General features: G+C 45.9%; 2 protein-coding genes across 10 annotated transcripts in view; one reads left to right on the top strand and one right to left on the bottom strand.

Annotated features, from left to right (window-relative positions):
* Positions 1-22,382, top strand: part of LOC147583540 (uncharacterized) — a 384,087-nt gene that overhangs the window by 36,391 nt on the left and 325,314 nt on the right. The window lies entirely within an intron of this gene.
* LOC147583544 (uncharacterized) overlaps positions 3,416-22,382 on the bottom strand; it is a 192,463-nt gene continuing 173,496 nt past the window's right edge. For 5 of the 8 annotated variants that reach the window (XR_015241910.1, XR_015241914.1, XR_015241906.1 and 2 more), the window contains exons 5-7: positions 11,942-12,007; positions 10,618-10,749; positions 3,416-4,126 (exon numbers count right to left, since the gene is read on the bottom strand). Coding sequence is in view for 1 of the 8 variants with exons in the window: in XM_086681094.1 (XP_086537220.1) it covers positions 9,009-9,029; positions 9,762-9,900; positions 10,618-10,749 (292 nt within the window). In the remaining 7 variants the exon portion in view is untranslated. Of the gene's footprint in view, positions 4,127-4,147; positions 4,496-8,156; positions 9,030-9,761; positions 9,901-10,617; positions 10,750-10,910; positions 11,078-11,252; positions 11,922-11,941; positions 12,008-22,382 lie in introns of those variants that run through there. The other 3 variants (XM_086681094.1, XR_015241916.1, XR_015241915.1) reach the window with 3 other exon arrangements.

Below are 22,382 nucleotides of genomic sequence, written 5' to 3'. Positions count from 1 at the left end.
AGCACTGATACCATTGTTTCTGTTGTTTTTCATTTTTTAAACATTTCAATTCCAAGAGCTATCAGGTGGTTTCTAAATATTCCTTATAATAATATTATTTTCTGTTTTATGCACACATATTATATGTAACTTCTAGATCAGGGTCTTAGGATCTCTGTGTGCTTACATAGGGCTTGTTTTCTAAAGGGCTTTTTTATAAGGTGATGAGATAGCCAGTTTCATATGAAGATTTCACTCAGCACAGTTCCTTTGCGATCCATCCAAGATTTTCTGTATATCGATAGTTTGTGCTGTGTGGTGCTCCATGGCAAGGATGTACCAAGTTTGTTTAAGCACTGACTCATTGAAAGGTACTGAGTTTGTTTCCAGGTCTTGGCAATTATGAATAAAACCGTTTTGAATACTTGTGCACAGATTTTTGCAGGAGTGTGGGGTTTTGTTTCTTTCAGACAACTGTCCAGGAGTGTGATTGCTGGGTCATATGATAATTGCATATTTATTTTCTTAAGAAACTGCCAAACCAATCTCCAGAGGGGCTATACCATTTTACATTTCCACCAACAGCACATGTTTCTCAGCATCCTCACCAGCACTTGGTGTTATCACTATTTTTTAAATTATGATTTTAGCTATTCTGATAGGTGAGCAGTGATATCTCATTATGGTATTGATTTGCATTTCCTTAATGGCTAATTATGTTGAACATCTTTTCATGTGTTCATTTGCTGTCTGTATATCTTCTGAGTAAAATGTTTCTTCATGTATGTTGCCCTCTTCTTATCTGGACTTGTTTGTCCTATTGAGTGTCTAGGGTTTATTATATTCTCTAGATACTAGTCTTTTGTCATATATGTGGTTTGCAAATGTTTTCTCCCATTCTATGGCTTGTCTTTCTATCCTCTTAACAAGGTCTTTTGCAGAACCAAACTCTTTTTTAGCTGATAGGTTTCCAGCTAAGAATATATAGATCCTACTTTCTTTTTATTTCAGGAAGACTGGCAACACTGCACACTCTGCCTGGCACCACCAGGCACAGCTAACTCGTGGCTGTCCCAGATAGAAGAAAAGAGGAGAGTGTCCCCTTCACCAGAGCCGTGTGCCCTAACTTGAATCCCAACAGGTTGTTTTAGTTCACGACCCCAAATCTTGCAGCTTACATGGTCTATACATAGAAGGCAAAGAAATTCATGAAGTGTTTTTGTTCATAATATCAATGTTAGACATTTTCATGTGAGTTAAAATGAGCTGTATTAATCTTGAAATAAGAAAATTTAAGTTGTGGAAACAAAGCTTAAACAAATAATAAAGAGAAAAATAAATATATTTAAACAAAAAAAAAAAAAAAAAAGCAAAGGTTTCTTGGCTTGTCAGTATGCTTTTGACTAAAAAAAAAAAAGGTAAACAAAGGTTTTCCCCCCACTTCTGTCTGCCCAAAAAGATGGGGGAGAATGTGATTTTAACCAAAAAAGCAGGACAGCATGCCCTTTGGATTTGTTTTACTCAAGCCTTGAAATTTGCCCTCCTTTGATCCAAAGGCTGGGGAGATGGTGACAATGTCCTCGCTGCCAGACTCCAAATGCTCCATATTTGGGTTGTTTCTGTTTCGAACAGGAATGGATGCCTGTGTCATTTAAGGGATAGATCACTATAATATATAAAGGGCTTTTACTAGAATACATAGGAGCCATTTTGCTACACTTAGCCCAGTGTCCTCCAATTTGTAACAGCCTAGATACTCTACATGGCTAGAACACATTTCTGTGGGCACTGCTGAAAAAGGCAAGGAAATAGACCTCTCCTTTGGCCCTCTGCCCTCTGGGCAGCCAATTTTATCCTTACAAAAAATGGTTTTCACAAGCCTTTTAAAATATATTTGTAAAGATGATTATTCTTGGGCCAAAATAAAATTAGTGCATCCTTCTAAACCAGGGAAGTCTTGCTTGGTCGTAGTCGATACCCCCAAAGTCCTGCAGGCAGAAAACAGAGCGATAGGAGAAATCAGGGAAGACAAGGTCAGTTCTTGGAGGTAGGGTCAACTTGGACAAGAGTGACTGCTCCCAGCACCTCACGACACTGACAAAGCTTTTGGCTGCCAGTGGAGTAGCCAGGCAAAATGCAGGGCCAGGAGATGAGGCTTCTTCTCCTGTCCAACTATCAGGATCAGGACATGAAGCTTCTCCTGGCCAGCTATGGGACAATTAACATAAGGGATGCCTCTTCCTCCTTTTCCTATAGATGGGCAATTCTCCAACCAAGGCCAATACTCCTGTGGGATGCATTCTGAAAAGTTGGGATGATTTTGATCCATAAATTCTGAAAGAAAAAGATAAAGACAACTCGCTAATTATCATGGGATTGGAGGCCCTATAGGGAACTTTTGGTTTCCTACTGGGGTCCAGGTAATTACATCCCAAGATCCTAATTGAGACTATGACCATCCCATGAAGAAATGGTATTGCCACCACTTCCAAGCTTGTGCTTTAGAGACATTAAGGAGGTCTCAGGTTAAGCCCTTAAATTATGTTAAATTAGCCACTATTTTACAAACACAAAATGGGAGCCCGATGGCCTTCCTAAGAGGTTTAGGGAGGCTCTCATTAAATATATGGCTATCTCCCCTGACACCCCTGAGGCTGAGATGATTTTAAATGACAAATGTGTCACTCATTTGCCCCCAGATATTCAGAGGAAGATGCAAAAATTGGCTATTGGCCTGGAAGGGACCCTGGAGGAGGTGGTATGAGCTGCCAATTGGGGACATTACAACTGAGATCAAAACAAAACAAAACAACAGGAAAGGAGCCTTAAGAAAAATGGGAGGCCTGAGTCATGGCCTTACACACTATGTCAGAGGAAGATGGGCACCAGAGGCAGGGCCTGAGGTGTGGCCTGAGCACAAGGTGATTGCCTCCTCTCTGTAGACAGAGAAGGTGGGGGAAGGGAAGAAGAGAACTCAGAAGCCCCTTTTTGTCTTTTTAATCTATGCTTGCATCATTAAGATTGTATTTGGAGAGATACAATTGAAAAAAAAATTTTTTTTAATCTTGATTTATATTTGAGAGAGAGAGACAGAGTATGAGCAGGGGAGGAACAGAGAGAGAGGGAGACACAGAATCCGAAGCAGGCTCCAGGCTGTGAGCTGTCAGCACAGAGCCCAACTCGGGGTCAGACTCGCAAACCGTGAGATCATGACCTGAGCCAAAGTCGGACGCTCAACCGACTGAGTCATCCAGGCACCCCAAGGAGAGATGTAATTTTTGATTCTTGATAGCATTTGGAAGCTTCAAAATACCTACTGAAATAAGCATCTCATTCAGTTTTGTCAATTTTAGAACCCTGGTTGTCCAGTTTAGCTTTGAGAAAATTAAGTTTGAAATGACTGAAAGTTCCCCATCATGGCCTTTGAAGTTCTAAATTATTTCTGGTTAAGTCAGTCTATTTATTTATAAATGTGCATACAGAGAGGGACCATAGTCTTTAAACATAAAACCATCCAGAGTCCCAGTAGGCAGGATGCCCTCAAAGCATTTTGATGTCTGGGATCCCATTTCTTAGAAGGTTTTCAGGGACAGCCTGTTTCCAGAAGGAATCAGACCAAAGGCCAGCACAGTTCCAGAGAGAACAGTTGAGCCCCAAAAAGATCATAGACTGAAAGCTAACACAGTTCCAACAGGCAGAGTTCCAATGGGAACAGTCCAGTTGCAAAGGGAAATAGGAACAAAGGCCTTCACAATTCCTACTGGCACAGTTCCAACTGGAAAGGTCTGATTTTGAAAAGGACTCAGAGTGAGGGCTAGTCCAGTTCCATTAGGAGCAGTCTCATTCAAAACAGGAACTAGACCAAAAGCTAGCACAGTTCCTTTAGACTTAAGGCCAAATGAGTACCCTCTGAGATGATTAAAGAAAAAAAAAAAAAAACATCGTAAATAGATCTCAAATAAATCTTGGAGAACTGAGACATGAGGTGTGGAGCTTGAAAACCAGGAGAAAACTTGTCCTTAAAGCCCCAGGGTAGGCATGAAAGCAGCTCAGAAATGTCCATGGGTACTGCACCTGTTTGCTAGCCAGCTCTGGAGCAGTTGGGGTCTTCTCTGGAGCCCACTTCTGATCACCAAGAATTGTTAACCTTAAAAATAGAAACTGCCAGTTATTTTACCAGAAGAAGATGGTTTTATTCAGGAATGAAAAATTGTAATCTGGGACATACAAGCCGTGGCAAAACCATAAGCAAGGACAGGAAACAAAGTCGGGGGGGATGCTTTTTTTAAGGAGAAAAAGGGTAAGTAGGAAAGTCCGATTAAAAGTCCATTGGTGTAAAATGGTGGTTTGAAATGTGGTGGCTTCTCATTGTCTGAGCTGTTGCAGAGATGGCGGTAGTGAGGAAAGAGTGTCGTCCCTCTGGCTGGAGTAGTCGATTAGTATCCACATGCAAGGTCAAGTCTTTGTAAGGTCAAGACCTTCTTTTCCTGTTGTGTGAGCCTGAGCTCTTCCTAATCTGGAAGAGCAAACATTAGAGAACCAGTAATGTTCCAAACAAAAGTCATAAAAATTACAATTTTTTTCAGTTCACTTAGTGTCATGTTAGTAATCTTTTGTTCAGTTTGAATGCAGCTTTTTAGTTCTAGAAATTGTTGCCAATTTCACTTTTATGATTTTAAAGATATCTAAAAGCTGTATTTGTTTTTTTTTTAAAGTTCTTTTTATGAACCTCCTTGAAGATGAAACTCATTGTGCAAGTGACAAAAGACTGTAATGCACTTGACAAGAAAATTCAGTTATTTCTGTAACACAGAACACTTCAATAATCAGAATATCAAGTCATAACCTTATTATCAAAGCATATTAAAACTGCAGGAATTTCACATATATATTTGAACAGTTACAGCATTGACCCAAGCAATACAACCTAAGGTGTATCATTATTTGAGAGTTCTTTCCAAGTAATTTAACATACCAACCAAAAAGTCTAATTAGTCAAAAAGACTTCATTTACAATTCACATCTTGAGGAAGTTTGTTAAAACCCTCAGAAAGTTTTACATTTATTTATTTTGAGAGAAAGAGAGCACAAGTGGGGGAGGGCCAGAGAGAGAAGGAAACCGAGAATCCAAAGCAGGCTCCAGGCTCTGAGCTGTCAGCCAGAGCCCGATACAGGGCTCGAACTAACAAACTGTGAGATCATGACCTGAGCTGAAGGCAGACGCTTAACCAAATGAGCCACCCAGGTGCCCCAACCCTCAGAAAGTTTTAAAGTACATGTCTAAATAGGATTATTGGTCATTATGAAACTTGAAACTTAATTATTTATTTAACCAAGGTGCCATGAAGATTTTAAAGGCAAATATGTAGGGTTATATAGCTGTGAGTAAAACGTAGCTCCTTTAATATTGAGAAGTTTTAACCTTTTTTAAGTAACCAAAGACACGATAAAGGCAAAACATAGAAACTTTGGTTTTCTAGGGAGACAAAAGAGAAGAAAAAAACAACCTTGTTTACATTTTTTTTTCATCAAGAGCAACCAACAATCCAAGAAACCTTTGTCTTTTTTAACAGAGAGAAAAGCAGAATTGCAATCTTATACCAGTGTACTTTTTAAAATCCATTTATTTCAACCTTGTCCCAACAGCACATAAAATTCCTTTCCAAAGATTTTCCTTCATGAACCTTTTACAATGTTTTTTTTTTTTTTAATTCAGAGTTGCTTTCCTTATTTCCATCAATCTTAATTACATTTAGCAGAAGAATTGTACCTCTTAGAAACCTTAGTCTCCAGTGAAAACTAAGTAGTGACCAATTGTGAACTGTTACATCAGAATTTTTCTAGATCTGAAATTTTAAAACAGAGGTTCTTCCATAGTACAGTCTTTCAATTAAGCACACAGCACATTGACCAACAAACCCAAGTATCCTCAGGTTCTGTGCAAAAAGAAGCTGAAAGCACAAAATGTTCAGTAATGTTCAGTAATCATTGCTTTAGTATTTTGTCTCGTTTGGAAAATACTTAGATACCAATGAATTCAACCCAGTTTATCATTTAACTTAGCAAAACTTCAAAGTTTTAGGTTACCAAAGCTCTTCATAGCTATCTTTACAATTACTCATGAACACTTTGAGACACACGAAATTAACCATTATTTCAAGTCATCCCTTTGCTAACAAATTTCTAAGCTTATTCCCCACATAACAAGCTTCTTTCACAAGGCAACCAAAACACACCTAGAATTTAGCTTCCTTTATTTGAATTTTTTTTATTTGACCAATTTTTTTTCTTCCTCCAAAATAACAAGATGAGGGATTCATCCCAAAAGAAAGAGCAGGAAGAAATGATAGGGGCTTAATCAACACAGCTGTAAGCAAGATGTCTGAACTAGAATTTAGAACCACAATAATAGGAGTACTAGTGGGGGTGGAAAAAGCATAAAATCCATTTCTGGAGAGAGAGAAGAAATAAAATCTAGTTAGGATGAAATTAAAAATGCTAAAACTGACATGCAATATCGAATGGATGCCACAATGGCATGGATGGACAAAGAGCAGTGAATCAGCAAAACAGACCATAAAATTGTGGAGAATAATGAAGCAGAGAAAAGGAGGGAAACAGGCAAAAGACCATAATACAAGTAGAGAACTCAGTGACTTACAAAAAAAAAAAAAAAAAAAAAAAAAGGAATAATATCTGAAAAATAGGAATCCCAGAAGTTGAAAAGAGAGAAAAAGGGGCAGAAGGTTTATGTGAATAAATTGTAGTGGAAAACTTTCAAAATCTGGAGAATGACACAGACCTCAAAATCCAGGAAGCACAGAGAACTCCCATTAGATTCAACAGAAAATGACCACCACCAAGGCATATCATAGTCAAAATCAGATAATATACACACAATGGGAATGCAAACTGGTGCAGCCACTCTGGAAAACAGTATGGAGGTTCCTCAAAAAACTAAAAATAGAACTACCCTACGACCCAGCTATTGCACTACTAGCCATTTATCCAGGGATACAGGTGTGCTGTTTCGAAGGGACGCATGCACCCCCATGTTTACAGCAGCACTATCAACAATAGCCAAAGTATGGAAAGAGCCCAAATGTCCACCGAACCATGAATGGATAAAGAAGATGTAGTATATATATATACAATGGAGTATTACTCAGCAATCAAAAAGAATGAAATCTTCCCACTTGCAACTATGTGGATGGAACTGGAGGGTATTATGCTAAGTGAAATTAGAGAAAGACAAAAATCATATGATTTCACTCATATGAGGACTTAAAGAGACAAAACAGATGAACATAAGGGAAGGGAAACAAAAATAAAAACAGGGAGGGGGACAAAACAGAAGAGACTCATAAATATGGAGAACAAACAGGGTTCTGGGAGGGGCAGTGGGCTAAATGGATAAGGGGCACTAAGGAATCTACTTCTGAAATCATTGTTGCACTAGATGCTAATTTGGATGTAAATTTTAAAAAAATTTAAAAATAAAAGAAACCACTAACAAACCACCTCATTCATTCATTCATTCATTCATTTTCATTTCACCCTTATCTCCCGCTGAGTGGCCAGAGAATATGAGACACAGAGCAACCAGGAGATGCCAAAGAAAAGCGTAAGGTTTGTGCAAACACGAGCACCCAAATCTGCCCTTGCTAGAATTGTAAGTGGAGAGCGCATGCAGGACTTCCCCAAGTACATGTAGATGCAGACACAACTGCAAGGGTCACTTGGAGCCCAGCTGGGACCACTAAGCAGCACTCAAGAGCAGTAACAGGTATTGTGGCTGTGAGAGCGACAGATCTGAGCAGTTCCGTATCACCCAGCAGCGGATGAGGGTACATCTGGGTGAACCTGCTGGAGACATCAGACTACAGGGACAACAGAAGGTTCCTGCCACGCCTATCACCTCGGAAGCTGTCTCCTTGCAAACAGCACACTCCCCACTCCCCCACCGCTTCCCCGCCCCCTGACTGTGTAGGTATGTCACTGGGGCGACCCTCCAGGGCAGAGACCGTGGAGCATTCATGCTGCCAATTCCAGCCTGAGACCCAGAACCTCCCCATTCGACAGAGCAGGAATCTGCAGACCATGGCCCGTGCGCCAATCCCAGCCTGCTTTGGTAAATAAATTCTCTCTGGACACAGGGATGCTTGTACAACACTTACCATCTACGGCGGCCTTCACATGACATCCACAAAGTCGAGTAATGGTGACAGAAACAGTGTGGACCACCTTCCTAAAACCCATACTATCTGGGCGTTGACAGAGAAACTTGGCCAACTCCTGCTCCGCTCAATGACGGACAGCCGGAGAAAAATTATTGGTAATTTCAGGGCAACATTCAACTCTTCTTGGTGGGGAGGAACCACTGTTTGATTTCCACAGCCCAGTGAAATGACTTTTGGAGGCCAGTGAAGGAAAGGAGGCCCCAGGTCATTCTGGAAAGGACTGATGACGATAAATGGCATTTAAAGATGCAGTCACTTGTTGGCTTTTATCCACAAAATGCCCAGAGCAGGCTCTCAGTAGGAGGTGTCCCCCGTCCTGCCAGAGGCTCGAGAGGCTGAGTGTTGTGCTCACGGATACAGCAAGAATTCAAAGCCAGGTTTGGCTGAATCCCAGGCCTCGTTCTTTGCTGCTGCTTCTGCACCAAGCAATGTGGGTCCCAAACAAGAATCCAGGCTCATCTCTGAAGGAAAGAAGCCGTAAGACTGAGCGCCTCAGAAAGGCGGCTTCTTGTAAAGAGCAGGGAAGACGCTCAAGTCATTAGAGCGTGGGCATGCCCAGGAGGGTTGCCGCTAATGACACGGTTGGTATTTTTACTGTCACAAGCGCAGTGATCGCATCTGCACATGAGCAGGCACTGCTCATGTTCAAGTAAAAGTGAAATGGCTCTGGAATGTCTCCTCCCAGGGGTTTCATTTCTGCTTACAAATAAGAAAGCCGTACCCTGGACGCCACTTCAGGCACCTGGGGCAGGGGCAGAGGGGTCTGCTTCTCTGGAAGCTCTGTACTGATTAGTTTTGGCTGCGGAGGTCCTTGAGGAAAGACACGACATCTGACGTCTTAAGGTTAGGCAGACCTGGGTCTCGCCACTTCCTAAGAATCCCTGTGCCTTGGTTTCCTGGTCTGCAAAATGGAACCAGCACTCACCACCTCGTCATGTCTGCAAGCCGCCCAGCGCGGTACCCACTCTGCCTTAGTAGTAAGCACTCAGTAAGTGCCACCCCTCAACCTCCTGTCCCATGCCGCCCTCCCACCTCCCCACACTAGGACACCAACAGGAAGGCAGATGCAGGTTGCTCAGAACTTCACAGTCTTTCCCACGGGCTCACGTTTGATCAGAACCCATTTTCCACTTTGTAGAACGCACCTCATCTCCTTGTCTCTCCAGGGCACCTCGGGGCCCGCTCACCAGCCACTCCAAATAGAGGGTGCCAGCCCCACTACGGAGGTCGGGACATGACAGCAAACTGTCGGCTTTCTCCCAGGCCCCTGCATTTTCTTGAGCCTGTCAGCCCCGTCACGAGGAGCAGAGAGAATTGGCATGGCCCACTTTCCCCAAGGTGCCAGAGACACGAGGACTGAACTCAGTCGCTCTCTGTCAGAACAGAAACTTGGCTGCTCCCTCTTCTTTGCCCTGTCCTCTCTTCTGGAATAAAGGCCTTTTATTTTCTTTCTCATCCTTCATCTCTTTCCTTATTTACGCTGAGCTGGCATCTGCATTTGCCACACTTTTGAGAATGATTTATCCCAGGCTACAAACATACCAGTGGATTTTCTGTTCCTTGTAGTTTAAAGGCTTCCATTTGTTTTAAGGCAGACCCCCTCCTCCTGAGTGGCGTTTTACCAGGAACCCCAACCTTAGTGTCCTCACCACAGCTGCTCGACTGGACAGCCCTCTGGCGGCTGTGGGTCGAAGGGCACAGGGCAGGAGGAGAGGGGGTCATGGACGGGACAGCCAGCTGGGTGGCTGGCAGCCACCAGAGACCTCAAGGAAGGATCCTCCCCTGGAGCCTCTAAATGGAGCCAGACCCTGGTGCTGCCCACACTTGATTTCAGGCTTCTGGCCTCCATGGCTGTGAGACAATAAATTTGTACTGTGCTGTTGTAAAACCACCAGACCTGCGATCATTTGTTACACTTACTCCCCTCTTGTTCCATGCCAGGCCCTGTTAGGCATCATTTTATGCACAGATGGGGATGTGGACTCTGAGAGGTGACCCGACTTGCTTAGGGTGCAGCGTTCTTGGGAGAGGAAGCAGGAAGCACAGGGCCCAGAACCCACACGAGGATAGGACATGGTCTCCAAAGAGCATGCCCAAAGCCCCCAGTGGCCCCAGCCCTGCCCTTCCCAGCGGTAAAGCAGGCAGCTACTACTTCCCCACTGGGCTTACCATACACTAAGTGAAAGAAATTCCATACTGGTGTGTCATATCCCAGTGCCTGACACACAGGAGGCACTTGGCAAGTATCTCAATGAACGAGTAAAGAAGGGTCACGGCATCACTTACGGGTAGGGATGGTCATTTCCAAAGACTGGGGGTAGGGGCCCGCTGGAAGACGTGTTCTTCCCTGAGGAACATGGTGACTATAGGGGGCAAATCGTTTCCTAAGTTCACTCACCTGACCTGTCCCACGGTGCTATCAGCTCTTGGAAAGGCCAGATGGGTGGGAGGGCAAATAAATTCCACAGAGCAGTTCATGCAGGTGATTAGCCTTAGGAGATCCAGTCTGCAGGACTCCAAGATTATGGCACTGAGAGAAGAAATAAAACAAGACTTCTTGGAGCTGAGCTCTCTGTCCTCAAACACTAAAATGGCACATTGCAAAATGTGCCTCTTAGACAACTTGCACTGTGATGCTCAACACTGGAGACGGGCAATAACGCCAAAACAGCACCTTCTGGAAATACTCACCCATGAAGGTTAACTGCTCCACTTCTCCCAAATCAGTGCCTCCCACAACCAGCTGGACAGTGGTCTCATCACCACCGGGCAGCGCCCACTCACTGGCACTGATGACAGGAAGCCAATCACCGAAACCTTCAGTTAGAGCCCCAAACTGTCACCCAGAGAGATCAGACCTAAGACACACAGTCCTGCCAGGGAGAAATCTGCCTGATTTTCAATCTGTTACCAATAAGCAATAAATAATGAAGTTTAGCTAATTAAAGACGCGAAGCACGGTGTCATTTAACATCCCTTGTATATTCACGTCTCCCAGCGTGGGAGGTTTCTCCAACCCTTTGAAATGGGCACCTTTTTGAGAAGATGTTTCTGGAACCAAGGCAAAGCAGCAGGAGTGCACAGTCCCAGACCCACAGCCGGCTCCTGCTCTGTTTCTCACGTGCTGAGTAGCAGCAGGCAAGTCACTAAGCTTCTCTGAGCTTGTTTTTCCCCCAAGGAAAGGGAGGGGCAAGGGGAATCACCTGATAAGAGATCTATGTGGAAAAAACCCTATGCCTTGACCCCAGGATAGGCACTAAATCCCTTAGGTCAAACAGCACATCCTGTCCATATGGTCCTTGGGAGTGGTTCAAAACTGGCCCATGACTAAGTTGGTTTGATTGGAGAGAATGTTGGGAATTTGGGGGACAGCCCAACTGTCTGTTGGACAGAGAGTTGTATTTTTCCTCTTGATGAGGACTGGAGTGGGGGAGCAGTCTGGCGCCACTGCTCACCGAGTGCTAAACTTTTCAGTTATCCAGCAAAACAAATTCCTTGCTTTGCTGAACCTGCTTTGGCTTCAGTTCTGTGCTTCTGTCCCTGAAAGCATCCTAACCAGTACAGAAACAATGGCCCCTCCCAGCTCCAGCATTTGTCTTACTCTATACAGTTCTCTACGAAGGTCAAACCCTGACAATGAAAACCCAAAGGAAATCCCTCCATTTCCTGCTGCCAAGGAGAGACTATGAGCGATCTGAAGATACAGACCAGGTCAGTCTTACCTCTGCTCCCCAGTTCAAAGCACAGTACTCGGAACTCAGGAACCCGAGAACCTCATGACACAGGCACTGGAGGAAAAGATCACAAAGACAAAGGATTATCAAACCGGGGGCCCCTAGATAAGCTTGACCTGTCTGCTCAGCGTCATTACCACAGCCATGACCACAGCATCACTGCTCACCAGTGGTAACTAAATGTCAGGCTCTACAGCTCTGCACAGGTCCTCTGCTGGAATCCTCACCACCACTCTGAGAAGTGCCCCCTGTGAAAGTCACCAAGGCTACCCACGACGCTCTTTCCAGATGCTGGCAAGGCTGTACTTCCCCTCCCACTTGCACTGAGATGCTTCAGTAGGACGTGCTTTGCCAGTGAAGAGAGAAGTGATGTGTGCCCTAGCTGGGTGTAAGCTTTGAGACAGTGTGAGTGCTTGGCCAGGCTCTTTCCTCTCTGTGGTCTGGATCTGGGTGTGAAGACGGTGATGATGTAGAAGCCCAGCCAACAGTGAGGATGGGGAATGTGACTGAGACGGAAACCTGTGTGTTTTCTGTACTGACTTTTTGGAGCTGTTTGGTACTACAAAATAACCCAGCCTCCTCTGACTAAAGCCCTACACCCCATTTTATAGATGGGAAAAGTGGGGCTCAAAGAGGTAACACGCCTTGTCCAAAACCATGCTGTTACTGAGGCAGAGAGGCTTGCGGAACACAGGAAGCTGTGGCCACTGTTCCTCAGGCTGTGAGTTGTGATTCTGCTGCATGCCAGCCAGCTGGGGGCTTTCAATGCCAGCCTTGCCTGCTTGTTCCTGGTTGGAATCCCCAGGCACCTGGATGGAGGTGCTGTGGTCACCTCTGTGCTTCAAAAATCCACAGACCACCCTGAACAGAACACAACTCCAGATACCACGTTCTCCAAACCCCAAGACACGTGAAGTTTCAGGCACGCGAGAGTATCTGCGGTGGGGTAGAATAAAGCAAGCAAGGGGCGCCTGGGTGGCTCAGTCGGTTAAGTGTCCGACTTCAGCTCAGGTCATGATCGTGTGGTTCACGAGTTCGAGCCCCGCGTCGGGCTCTGTGCTGACAGCTCGGAGCCTGGAGTCTGCTTCCGATTCTGTGTCTCCCTCTCTCTCTGACCCTCCCCCCATTCATGTTCTGTCTCTCTCTGTCTCAAAAATAAACAAACGTTAAAAAAAAATAAAAAAAAATAAAGCAAGAAAGGGGTAGGGATGAGATAAAGACAGAAACAGCACTTCTGGACTGGAGTGGGGAGGCTCTGCGCACAAAGTCCTGCCATGGGAGCTCTACGTTGTCCATTTCTACATAATCACTTATATCTACACAATCAACTAAAGAGAAGCAGTCATTTTGGCCCAGATGCCTCTTGACCAAAGAGTGAAGTAAAACCAGTTCCAAAATCCTCTTTGCCCACAAAATACACCTGTGATGGCTTCGAAGCAGCCCATCTCCTGGCTTCGGGACCTGCCAGAACTCTCCCCCAGGGGCGCCCCTGAAGGTGATGGGGACATTAAGGAGCAGGTGTGTTCAGCAAGCTTCCTGTGCAAAGCAGCCTCCCCAGATGCATCCTGGTGGCTCCCATCTCGTAACCTTCCTGCCCCGTGTGGTCCCCTTTCCCTGAGTATGGGGGCCCCGGTGACTGGCTTCTAACGAAGAGGGAGGGCAGAAGTGATAGGGTGCCACTTTGGAGGTTTGGTTACAGCTCACCTCCGTCTTGCTAGCATCTTATACGTTCTTGGCTTGCTCACTTCGATGAGGCAAATGGCCACAATGTACCTGGGTAGGGAGAAAGGAGGGCAGTCTCCAGCCCATAGCCCAAGAGGTATTAAGGCTCTGGGTCTTGCAGGCCACAAGAAGCAGAGTCCTGCCTACCTTTTTCTTACAAAGTCTACTGAAAAATGGAATCACTCTAGCAAAGAGCAGACCAATGTTACTTGCTATAGAGAGAGAGCCAAAGCTAATGAATGCAACTTTCTGAAGTTTGTTTTTTTTATTTTTTTTTTTAACGTTTATTATTTTTGAGACAGAGAGAGACAGAGCATGAACGGGGGAGGGTCCGAGAGAGGGAGACACAGAATCTGAAAATGGCTCCAGGCTCTGAGCTGTCAGCACAGAGACTGACGCGGGGCTCGAACTCATAGACCGTGAGATCATGACCTGAGCCGAAGTCGGCCGCTTAACTGACTGAGCCACCCAGACGCCCGCAACTTTCTGAAATTTGAAGTGTCAGTGGTTCTGAACCCTATCTGCCTTAGGATCACCCGAGTCAACAAGGGATGTCCTGGCCGTGCTCCAGAGACACACGGCCAGATGACCTGGGGTTGCGCCGCAGCATCTAGACTTCCAGACGTCATGGCCGGCCAGCACCCTGACCCTGAGGCCCTCGTTCACTGTGTCAGGGAGTCACAGAAGCGATTAAGACGCCAGCACTGCTGAAAGCCCCCTGCAAAGAAAACCACTCCCTTCCCCTGCAGGGCCCATGTTGGTTAACACTGGGCTAGTGAGCCACCTGAAATGATCCCACCTAACAGCAGGACCACATGCCTCGCACCTTGGGGAGTGCGGATCTGAGGACAAGGCATTCCTCCCTGGTGTGTCCTCTCAGAACACCAAGATGCGGAGCAATAGACACACCCCAGGCTAGGGGCAGAGCTCAGCTCACGTGGGGCTCTCCTCCACAATGCAGACTGAGGGTCCAGGGGACAGTCTGGGACCTGTTCTCTGCATCACCGGTGCCCCGGTCAGCCACTGACTCACAGAGGGCACTAACAAGGCACCATCCACACTGAATCTGGGGGAGGGGCAAGACTGGGGCCGGCATCTGGGTGGAGAAGCGATGTTCCAGATGCGGGCCGGGGGCAGAGGGGACACGTCTTCTCCAGACAGCCCTTGCTCTCCCAAGAGTTGTTTCTCCAGTTAAGCTCTAACTTGTTCTGACAAGCCACCAGGGAAAGCACAAGTTATCGCTGTGACTGATGCATAATTGCATATTCAAACTGGAAACCGTTTAAATCGAGACATCAGGAAAATCAGGGGCGGGAGACATAGGATAGCTCCTCACACATGACCACAAACAAACAAACAAATAAAACAGCAATGTTGATCATCTGGACACATAAATCCATGGTCCCTTGCTGGCGTATAGAACTGGCATAAAATGTTTACCTTCAATCAGATTCACCGAGTATTTTCTGGGCATCCGTACTTCAGATGCTACAGTGACGAGCAGAAACTAGTATTCATTCATTCAGCAAATAGTTAAAAGTCTCTACCTGGCACTAGGGACACAGTCAAGTATAACATGATGAAGGGGGAGATGGCAAATAAACAACTCTACACCAAGGAGGGGTAAGTGCTATGTAGGAACATAAAGCACGGGGGTGGTATTTTATTCAGGATTATGAGTAGGTGGTATCTGACCCCTTGCTGTGCATGATTTAGAAGCATTATCTCATTTAACTCAAACCTCATACAACTCTCTCTGGTAGGCACCCCCAGACATGTTTAAGTTTTGGTTTTTTAGTTTATTTATTTTGAGAGAGAGAGAGACAGAGCATGAGTGGGGGAGGGACAGAGAGAGAGGGCGACACAGAATCTGAAATAGGCTCCAGGCTTGGAGCTGTCAGCACAGAGCCCGACGCGGGGCTCAAACCCACAAACTGTGAGATCACAACCTGAGCCGAAGTTGGACGCTTAACCAACTGAGCCACCCAGGCACTCCCTTGCCCCCCAACAGTCCTGTTTAAAGATGAGCACATGAAGACTGAAAAAAGGGGATACTTACCAGCTCAATCCCTTACTCATCACAAGGACCTGGGGACAGTATCTATTTTACGTGTGCCTTCATTTTCTCATCCCTAAAATGGACAGGAGAGCACTTCCTCCACGGGCTTGCTGCTGCACATAAAATACTTGGTAAAGAATTTGGTATATAGTAAGTGCTCAATAAATGTAATCTGCGGCTATAGGTAAGAGCATAAATGCCTCTCCCATTTTTAAGGACTTCATTATCTGATGCAGAAGCACAAAGATACTCCCTCCAAAGCAGCGGATAATATAAACAAACTGTGTTGACTTACACCACTGTTCCTTCTAACAGGCCCATCCTCCTGACCAATTTCTACTCATCCTTCAAAACCCAAGACAAACATGTCCTCTTTGAAGCCTTCCCAGTCAGTCTCAGTTAACTGACCCACCCCTGTGCCACCATTACACCTACTTCTACAGAACTCTTTCTCGTGTATTCATTCATTCAACAATCATGTCTCAAGAGCCAACCAACTGTCACACACAACCATACTCTACTACAATTACATGTGAACATATCTCTGGGTTCCCTCCACTGTACAACTAACCTCTGTCCAGCGGCAGAAGAACTGAACTGGGTGTGGGTCAACAGAACAAACCAATGAACAAAGGAGGGCGTAAGAAAACTAGACAAAAGGGGTGGCCCAGGGGAGAAAAAAGGACTACAAGAATTCAGAGAAAGTTAAAAACACAAACCACTCAGTACCTACAGGCCAAAAAGGGCTTGAGAACGAGTTGGTCTCTGAAGGACTGAAAAGATTTGGAAGACAGGGAAGGAAAGAGATGCCAACTCATGCTCATGAGTGGAGAAAGCCAGTTCCAATCAGCTGTTAAAAGTAGTCAAGTATAGGTGCATACATGTGTCTTTGTGTAAATGCGTACGTGTATCTGGAAGGATAGATACCAAATCTCTTCACAGGAAAGATCTCTGGGAGAGGGACACTTGTATTTTGTATTCTATCCAATATATATATGTATTACTTAATTTCTTTCAAAAACATACTCTTGTTTATGTAACGTAGAAAAAAAACGTCAGTAGGTCTTCCGAAATTCAGAAGGCAGAGAAGCAAGGCCCTGCACACAGAATGAAGAGCAAATGGAAGGGGCAGAGCTCTGTGACCCAAGGGCCAATAGTAAGAGGTGAAGGACAAGATGAGAGTCAGGTGCTGCTTCAGCAGCTGCCAGATTCTTTTTACAACAAAGCTAAAAAGATATCAGCACCGTATCAAGGTGTTGGGAGCAACAGATGGCCGTGGACCTTCCGGTAACAGGAGGGAGGTGATTCCCATTTGAGGTGTACACACCCGCATACTGCCACAGGCAGGGAGACTCCAGGACAGCAAGCAGAAAGCCACGTTCCCAGCAAAGAAATAAAAACCTAAGGGGACCTGAGGTTTTTCCAACTTTATCAGAAACGTTGGTTCAGTCATATTGCAAATGCCCCACTGGAAACACCACTCAAACCACAACCCCCCATTTTGGTGTAGACCAGCCCCTTGAGTATCTGGGAGAAAACCACTTGAATCCCGGTCAATAAAATCATTCTCCTCAAAAATACACGTAGCATCTCTGCAGTCCCCACAAGCAAGGGGGGGGGACACTCAAGAACCCCATAGGCAATTCCAAGATGGCGCCTGTACATCAAGAAGAGGTCATTTCCAAAAGAACAGATCAAGGGAGCCAATGGCTTGGCTTTTTGCAAATTCATCAGGGATTCCTTTACCAAGAAGCATCTGTTCCAATCCAATCACATAATCTCCTCAAAGATGGACAGCAACATACCGAGGCATAATCTACTCAGGATCCCACAAACCAAGCCTCAACTAGCCAGAGACTCAACTTGTAAGAAGTACAGAGCAAAAACAGCATTTGTTTTTACTGAGAGATTACATAAATCTACTTCAAGAATATGGGGAAAGCTTTCACAGGAAACTGGAAGATCGTTTTGGTGCCCAGATGCCACTCAGTTCAGACTGTTCCCTGCCCAACACAGCAGCCCTGAATTTATGACAGGCCAGGCGAAGAGGAAGTACCAACGGGCCTTTATTAAAAAAAAAAAAAAGATTATAAAAATTAGGAAGGAACCTAAAAAATAAAAATGGAGAATGTCACATGCAATTGGTAGGGAAGGGAACTCTTATCACATAGAAAAGTTTATTAAATTAAGGAATAAATACATTAATATATCCAGTTAGAGGTTTTGTACAAGTAAAATCATGTGTTTATGTATCCTCAAAAATATGGTGTTAATTTAGAAGAAATGAAATAAATTACATTAGGGTTTAATGTCTTGGTCAAAAACATTTCTAAGGCATGGTGGGGACAGACTAGAACAGGATGGGGAGGGCTACAAAAATGAGCCAAGGACAGTGCTTCATTCCAGCCATGTGGGACAGAGGTACTTGCCCAGACAAACCCACAGGGGAGTCCCACTGGGTGGCCAATCAAGGGCACTCCTTTTCCATGCTAAGACATCCTACTGAGAAATTTACATGCCAATAAAATACACAATGGTGGGGAGCCAAGCAACACAGGGTCTTTTTGTGGGAGGCAGGAGTGGAGTCTGGGAGCAGCTTGTGCAGAAGGCAGAGTGAGGTCACAGCTACCTCATTAGCTAAGTAAGAGTGGGCCTTGCTGGTGCCAATCACGCGTGTGTGTCTTGAGGGCGGGACTCTGCTTCATCCCAGTGGGAACTTCCGGGTCAGATGGAAACAAACAAGGAAGAATAGGCTTATTTCAGGAAGGACTTGGTAGTAAATAAAATGGGGGCATCGTGCCTGTGAGCAAAGGCACATCTTGACTGCCGATTCTGCGGGTGGGGCTGCGGGCCGCAAATTCGAATGAGCCACTGGCAAAGCTGTGCTGGGGAAGGGAGAATAGGTAACGTGGGGGGCCAAAAGCCGCCTTGTAATCATGGCTTCTGTTTCTTCGGCATCCGTGGCAGGAAAGGTGCCAGATTTAGACCTCTGTCCGTGTAGACCTCTGTTTCCAAGCCAAGTCACAACGCTGTCTAACCAGAAACATGCAAGTCACAGAAAAGACTGACGTCCTCAAAGGCAGAGCCTGTATCTCCCATGTCTGCCACATCCCTGCAGTGGGCCCATGCTCTATGTAAGACAGCCACAAATAACATGAGTGACCAACACATAGCCTAAGCCAGGGCAGCAAATGCCTCTCTCAATTCACAGCTGAAATCATTATGGAGCACGAGGTTTCTAAATCTGGACCCTTCTGTACCTTGCCAGTGTTTCCTGGTTGCATCCAAAGGAGACCCGCTTTGGGGCAAAGCTTGCAGATGCTGCATTTGCTAACAGACACAAAACCCTGATCTTCAAGAAAATGTATTTTCAAAGTTCCACACCCATAAACCCTGGGTAGCCAGGCACTGCCCACCTGAACCCCAAACTGTAGTGCCTCGGGCTCTCCCATGGAACCCAACTACCCATGATGGTGAACAAGCCAGGCATAAACCAGGGGCAAGAGTTTAACCCAGGCACATGTGGGAAGAGACTGGAGATTTGAACAACTCTTTGCTTGGATGGCAAGGAGCCTGTGATCACTCGGGGTATTTGCCCATGGACAGAAAAAGATGTTGGGCTGAAAGACGGGTTTTTATTCTGGAACACAGAGAGGTCTAAAGTGGGTTCTGCCGGAACCTTTCTGGAGGATTTTGGGTCAAAAACTAACATTTCTAAGCTAAGCCTTTATGTGCAACATAGTTTTAGCAGCGTCTCTTAAATGGCACTTTGAAAAATAACTGTGGGGCAGCAGACAATTTGGTACCTGATCATTAGATATTCTGCAAGTGCCACCCAGCTGAAAAATATATTTATTTAAAAAAATTTTTTTAATGTTTCATTTATTCTTAGAGCACAAGTGGGGGAGGGGCAGAGTGAGAGAGGGACACAGAATCAGAAGCAGGCTCCAGGCTCCGAGCTTTCAGCACAGAGCCCGACGTGGGGCTCAAACTCACAAGCTGTGGGATCATGACCTGAGCCAAAGTCGGATGGTTTACCAACTGAGCCACCCAGGTGCCCCAAAAATAGATTTCTTATTAAGCTTCTGTACTTAAATAGTATCAGCCCACAAATGAAATCAATCCCTCTGAAAGTTTTAATGATACCAACCAAGTGCCAGGAAGCATTTCATTTCCAAGTGAGCCATATTAAAAAACTCGGGATGAGTTTTTTCCCCCCGCACCGATCCCAACCTTGAATTTTAAATTACTTGTCTTTCTCTCCCACCAGGCTCAGTCATTTCCACACTAGAGGGAGGGTGTCCTGTGGAAACGCCAAGCAGCTTAGAGCAAGGATCAACAGCAAGAGTGTTATCCAGCAGGATCCAGGAAGGTACCTTAATGTTTAACCAAGTATGGTGGTCAACAGAGTGTCACCACAGATACTACAGGTATGCAGTCAGATTTATACATCCTATGTTCTGGGAGTGACTCCATGTGCCATCCCACGGAGAGGGCGATGAACAAAGACCCGTCTCAGGGAAGCTACCGGTCTGCATGGGAAATGAAGTTCAGCACAAGAGAGGGGAACAATGTTGGAGCAGGCAGGAGGGGAGAGTCTGCAAAGGCTTTTGGGGAACTTGGTCCCAAGGTACACCACTGCACAGGGGCCATGTGCAAAACACACAAGTCGGACAACAAGGAAGAAATGGAAAGGATGTCAGTTTGTCAAGGAAGCTGCAATGCACAGTGGGCATTTTCGTGTCACCCGGCAATGTGAACGCTCACTGAGGTAGAGAAAATGGGAAGGAGTGGGGAGGGGAGAGACAGAGTGAGCTGGCTGCAGAGAAGGGTTCAGGCATGAGCAAGAGACAGACAGGCAGACAGAGACCAAGGCCCACACAGGAAGTGGCAGGGAGAGAGTGGGGTTGTCAGAGAGAGTCAGAGATAAAGACAGGCAGAGGGAGAAAGAAAGGAGCAGAGAGAAAGAGAGGCAGGAAGAAAGGAAGACACAGAACAGAGAGAGAGAAGTGCAATGGGGCGGAAGAAGAAACAGAGAAATAACAATCAGCCAGACAGAACATGAGAGAGAAGGTAATCTGAGAAAGAATGAGAACCGCCAGCTCCTTGAGACTGCCTGTGCAAGAGGCCCCAAGTGCCGGGGTACAGCGCTGCTCACCCCAAGACCCCGGCCAGCTGGGGTGAGTGGAAAGCCAGTCAGAGCCAGGACTGAAAGGCTGGCGGGCCGTGGAGAGGCTCGCCGCACCCCACAGCTACACAGCATCGCCTCCTCCCCTCCAGCCCCTGCAGACTGCACGTCCAGACAGGCCCATGAGACGAACCAGGCTTCCCTGATCCCTTCGCCAGCTAGTGCACAGGTAATGAAAATGGTGTGTAACTGGGCCCTAACGTTCCCAAATGCCTTCTTCCAAAAACATGTTAGAAAAGACGCTCCTCCGGATGCCTGGGTGGCTCAGTCGGTTAAGCGCCTGATGTCGTCTCAGGTCATGATCTCACATCTCATGAGTTTGAGCCCCGCGTCGGGCTCTGTGCTGACAGCTCCGGGCCTGGAGCCTGCTTTGAATTCTCTGTCTCGCCTGCTCCTCCCCTCTCTCTCAAAAATAAACAAACATTTAAAGAAAGTTCAGAAAAGATGCTCCTTGGGGAAATGATCTTGGGAAACAATGCATGTAACACATGCTAGATCTACTCCCTTTGGAGAGCTAGGAGGCACCGTTGTGGGAAAAGCTACAGCAGGGAAGCCCGCCGAACACTCTCTGATCTAACATTTTCTGAGATACTTCCAACACTGCACTCCCCTCTTCTAAAGGCACCAGCTTTGCACACCCCCTGAATAAGTGTTCTGCTTCTGGGAAACTGCCTTCTCTACCTACATTCCAAGTTTCCCAAAGAGCCCTTTCTGAGATTAAGATGAAGTGATTAGTATGCTGCAAAAAGCAAAACACAAAAAACAAAACCCAAAAAACCCCGCTTTGATATCCAGAATGAGATGGAGACAAGAAAGGGACAGATTCATCTTGCAGGTAGGGAGTGGGAACCACAAAGGAATTTGAATCTTTAAAACCACCCAGTGTGCTGTGCCTAGAGCACATCAGACACTCAATTTTGCTTGAAAAGAAAAAGCAAAAATGAAAGAGGAAGAGGCACGGTCTTAAATAAGGAGAAAGGCCTGGATGTGCATCGGACGCTACCTTGAAGCCACGTGCCTCAGGCTGGGTCATGAGAGCTCTCTGAACCTCGGTCCGCTCGGCTGACCTCTGGACCTAAGACGTACATTACACAGGGCTGCTGTCGCGGAGAGAGGATGTGAACGCAGCCTCCAGTCACACCACACTGGACCATCTCTGCTGCCTCAGGGGAGTGGATCTGATTAAAGGGTGCTCGGGGTAGAGAAACAGAGAACCGCCGCGGGGGCAGAAGAAAGAAAAGAGGAATCCAACTTCAGTGACCAAGTCTGACCAAGGGACCAAGTGAGACCAAGTCTACTCCCCCGGGGGGAAGAAACCCGCAGGTGAGGAGGAGGTGAACCCTCGGCTCTTCCCGCCAGTGACTCTAACGGACCCCCACGCCTCACAATCTGACAGTGCACTATTTCCCTGTCTCCGTTTATTATTGAAAGCAGAAGCTGTTCTCCCAGAGAATTCTCAG

The sequence above is a fragment of the Puma concolor genome, chromosome A2 (genome assembly GCF_028749965.1).
Source record: "Puma concolor isolate L17-30 chromosome A2, mPumCon1.1.hap2, whole genome shotgun sequence".
Lineage (NCBI taxonomy): Eukaryota > Metazoa > Chordata > Mammalia > Carnivora > Felidae > Puma > Puma concolor.
The sequence above is the reverse complement of the archived record's forward strand: the minus strand, read 5'-3'. Positions and strand labels throughout refer to the sequence as shown.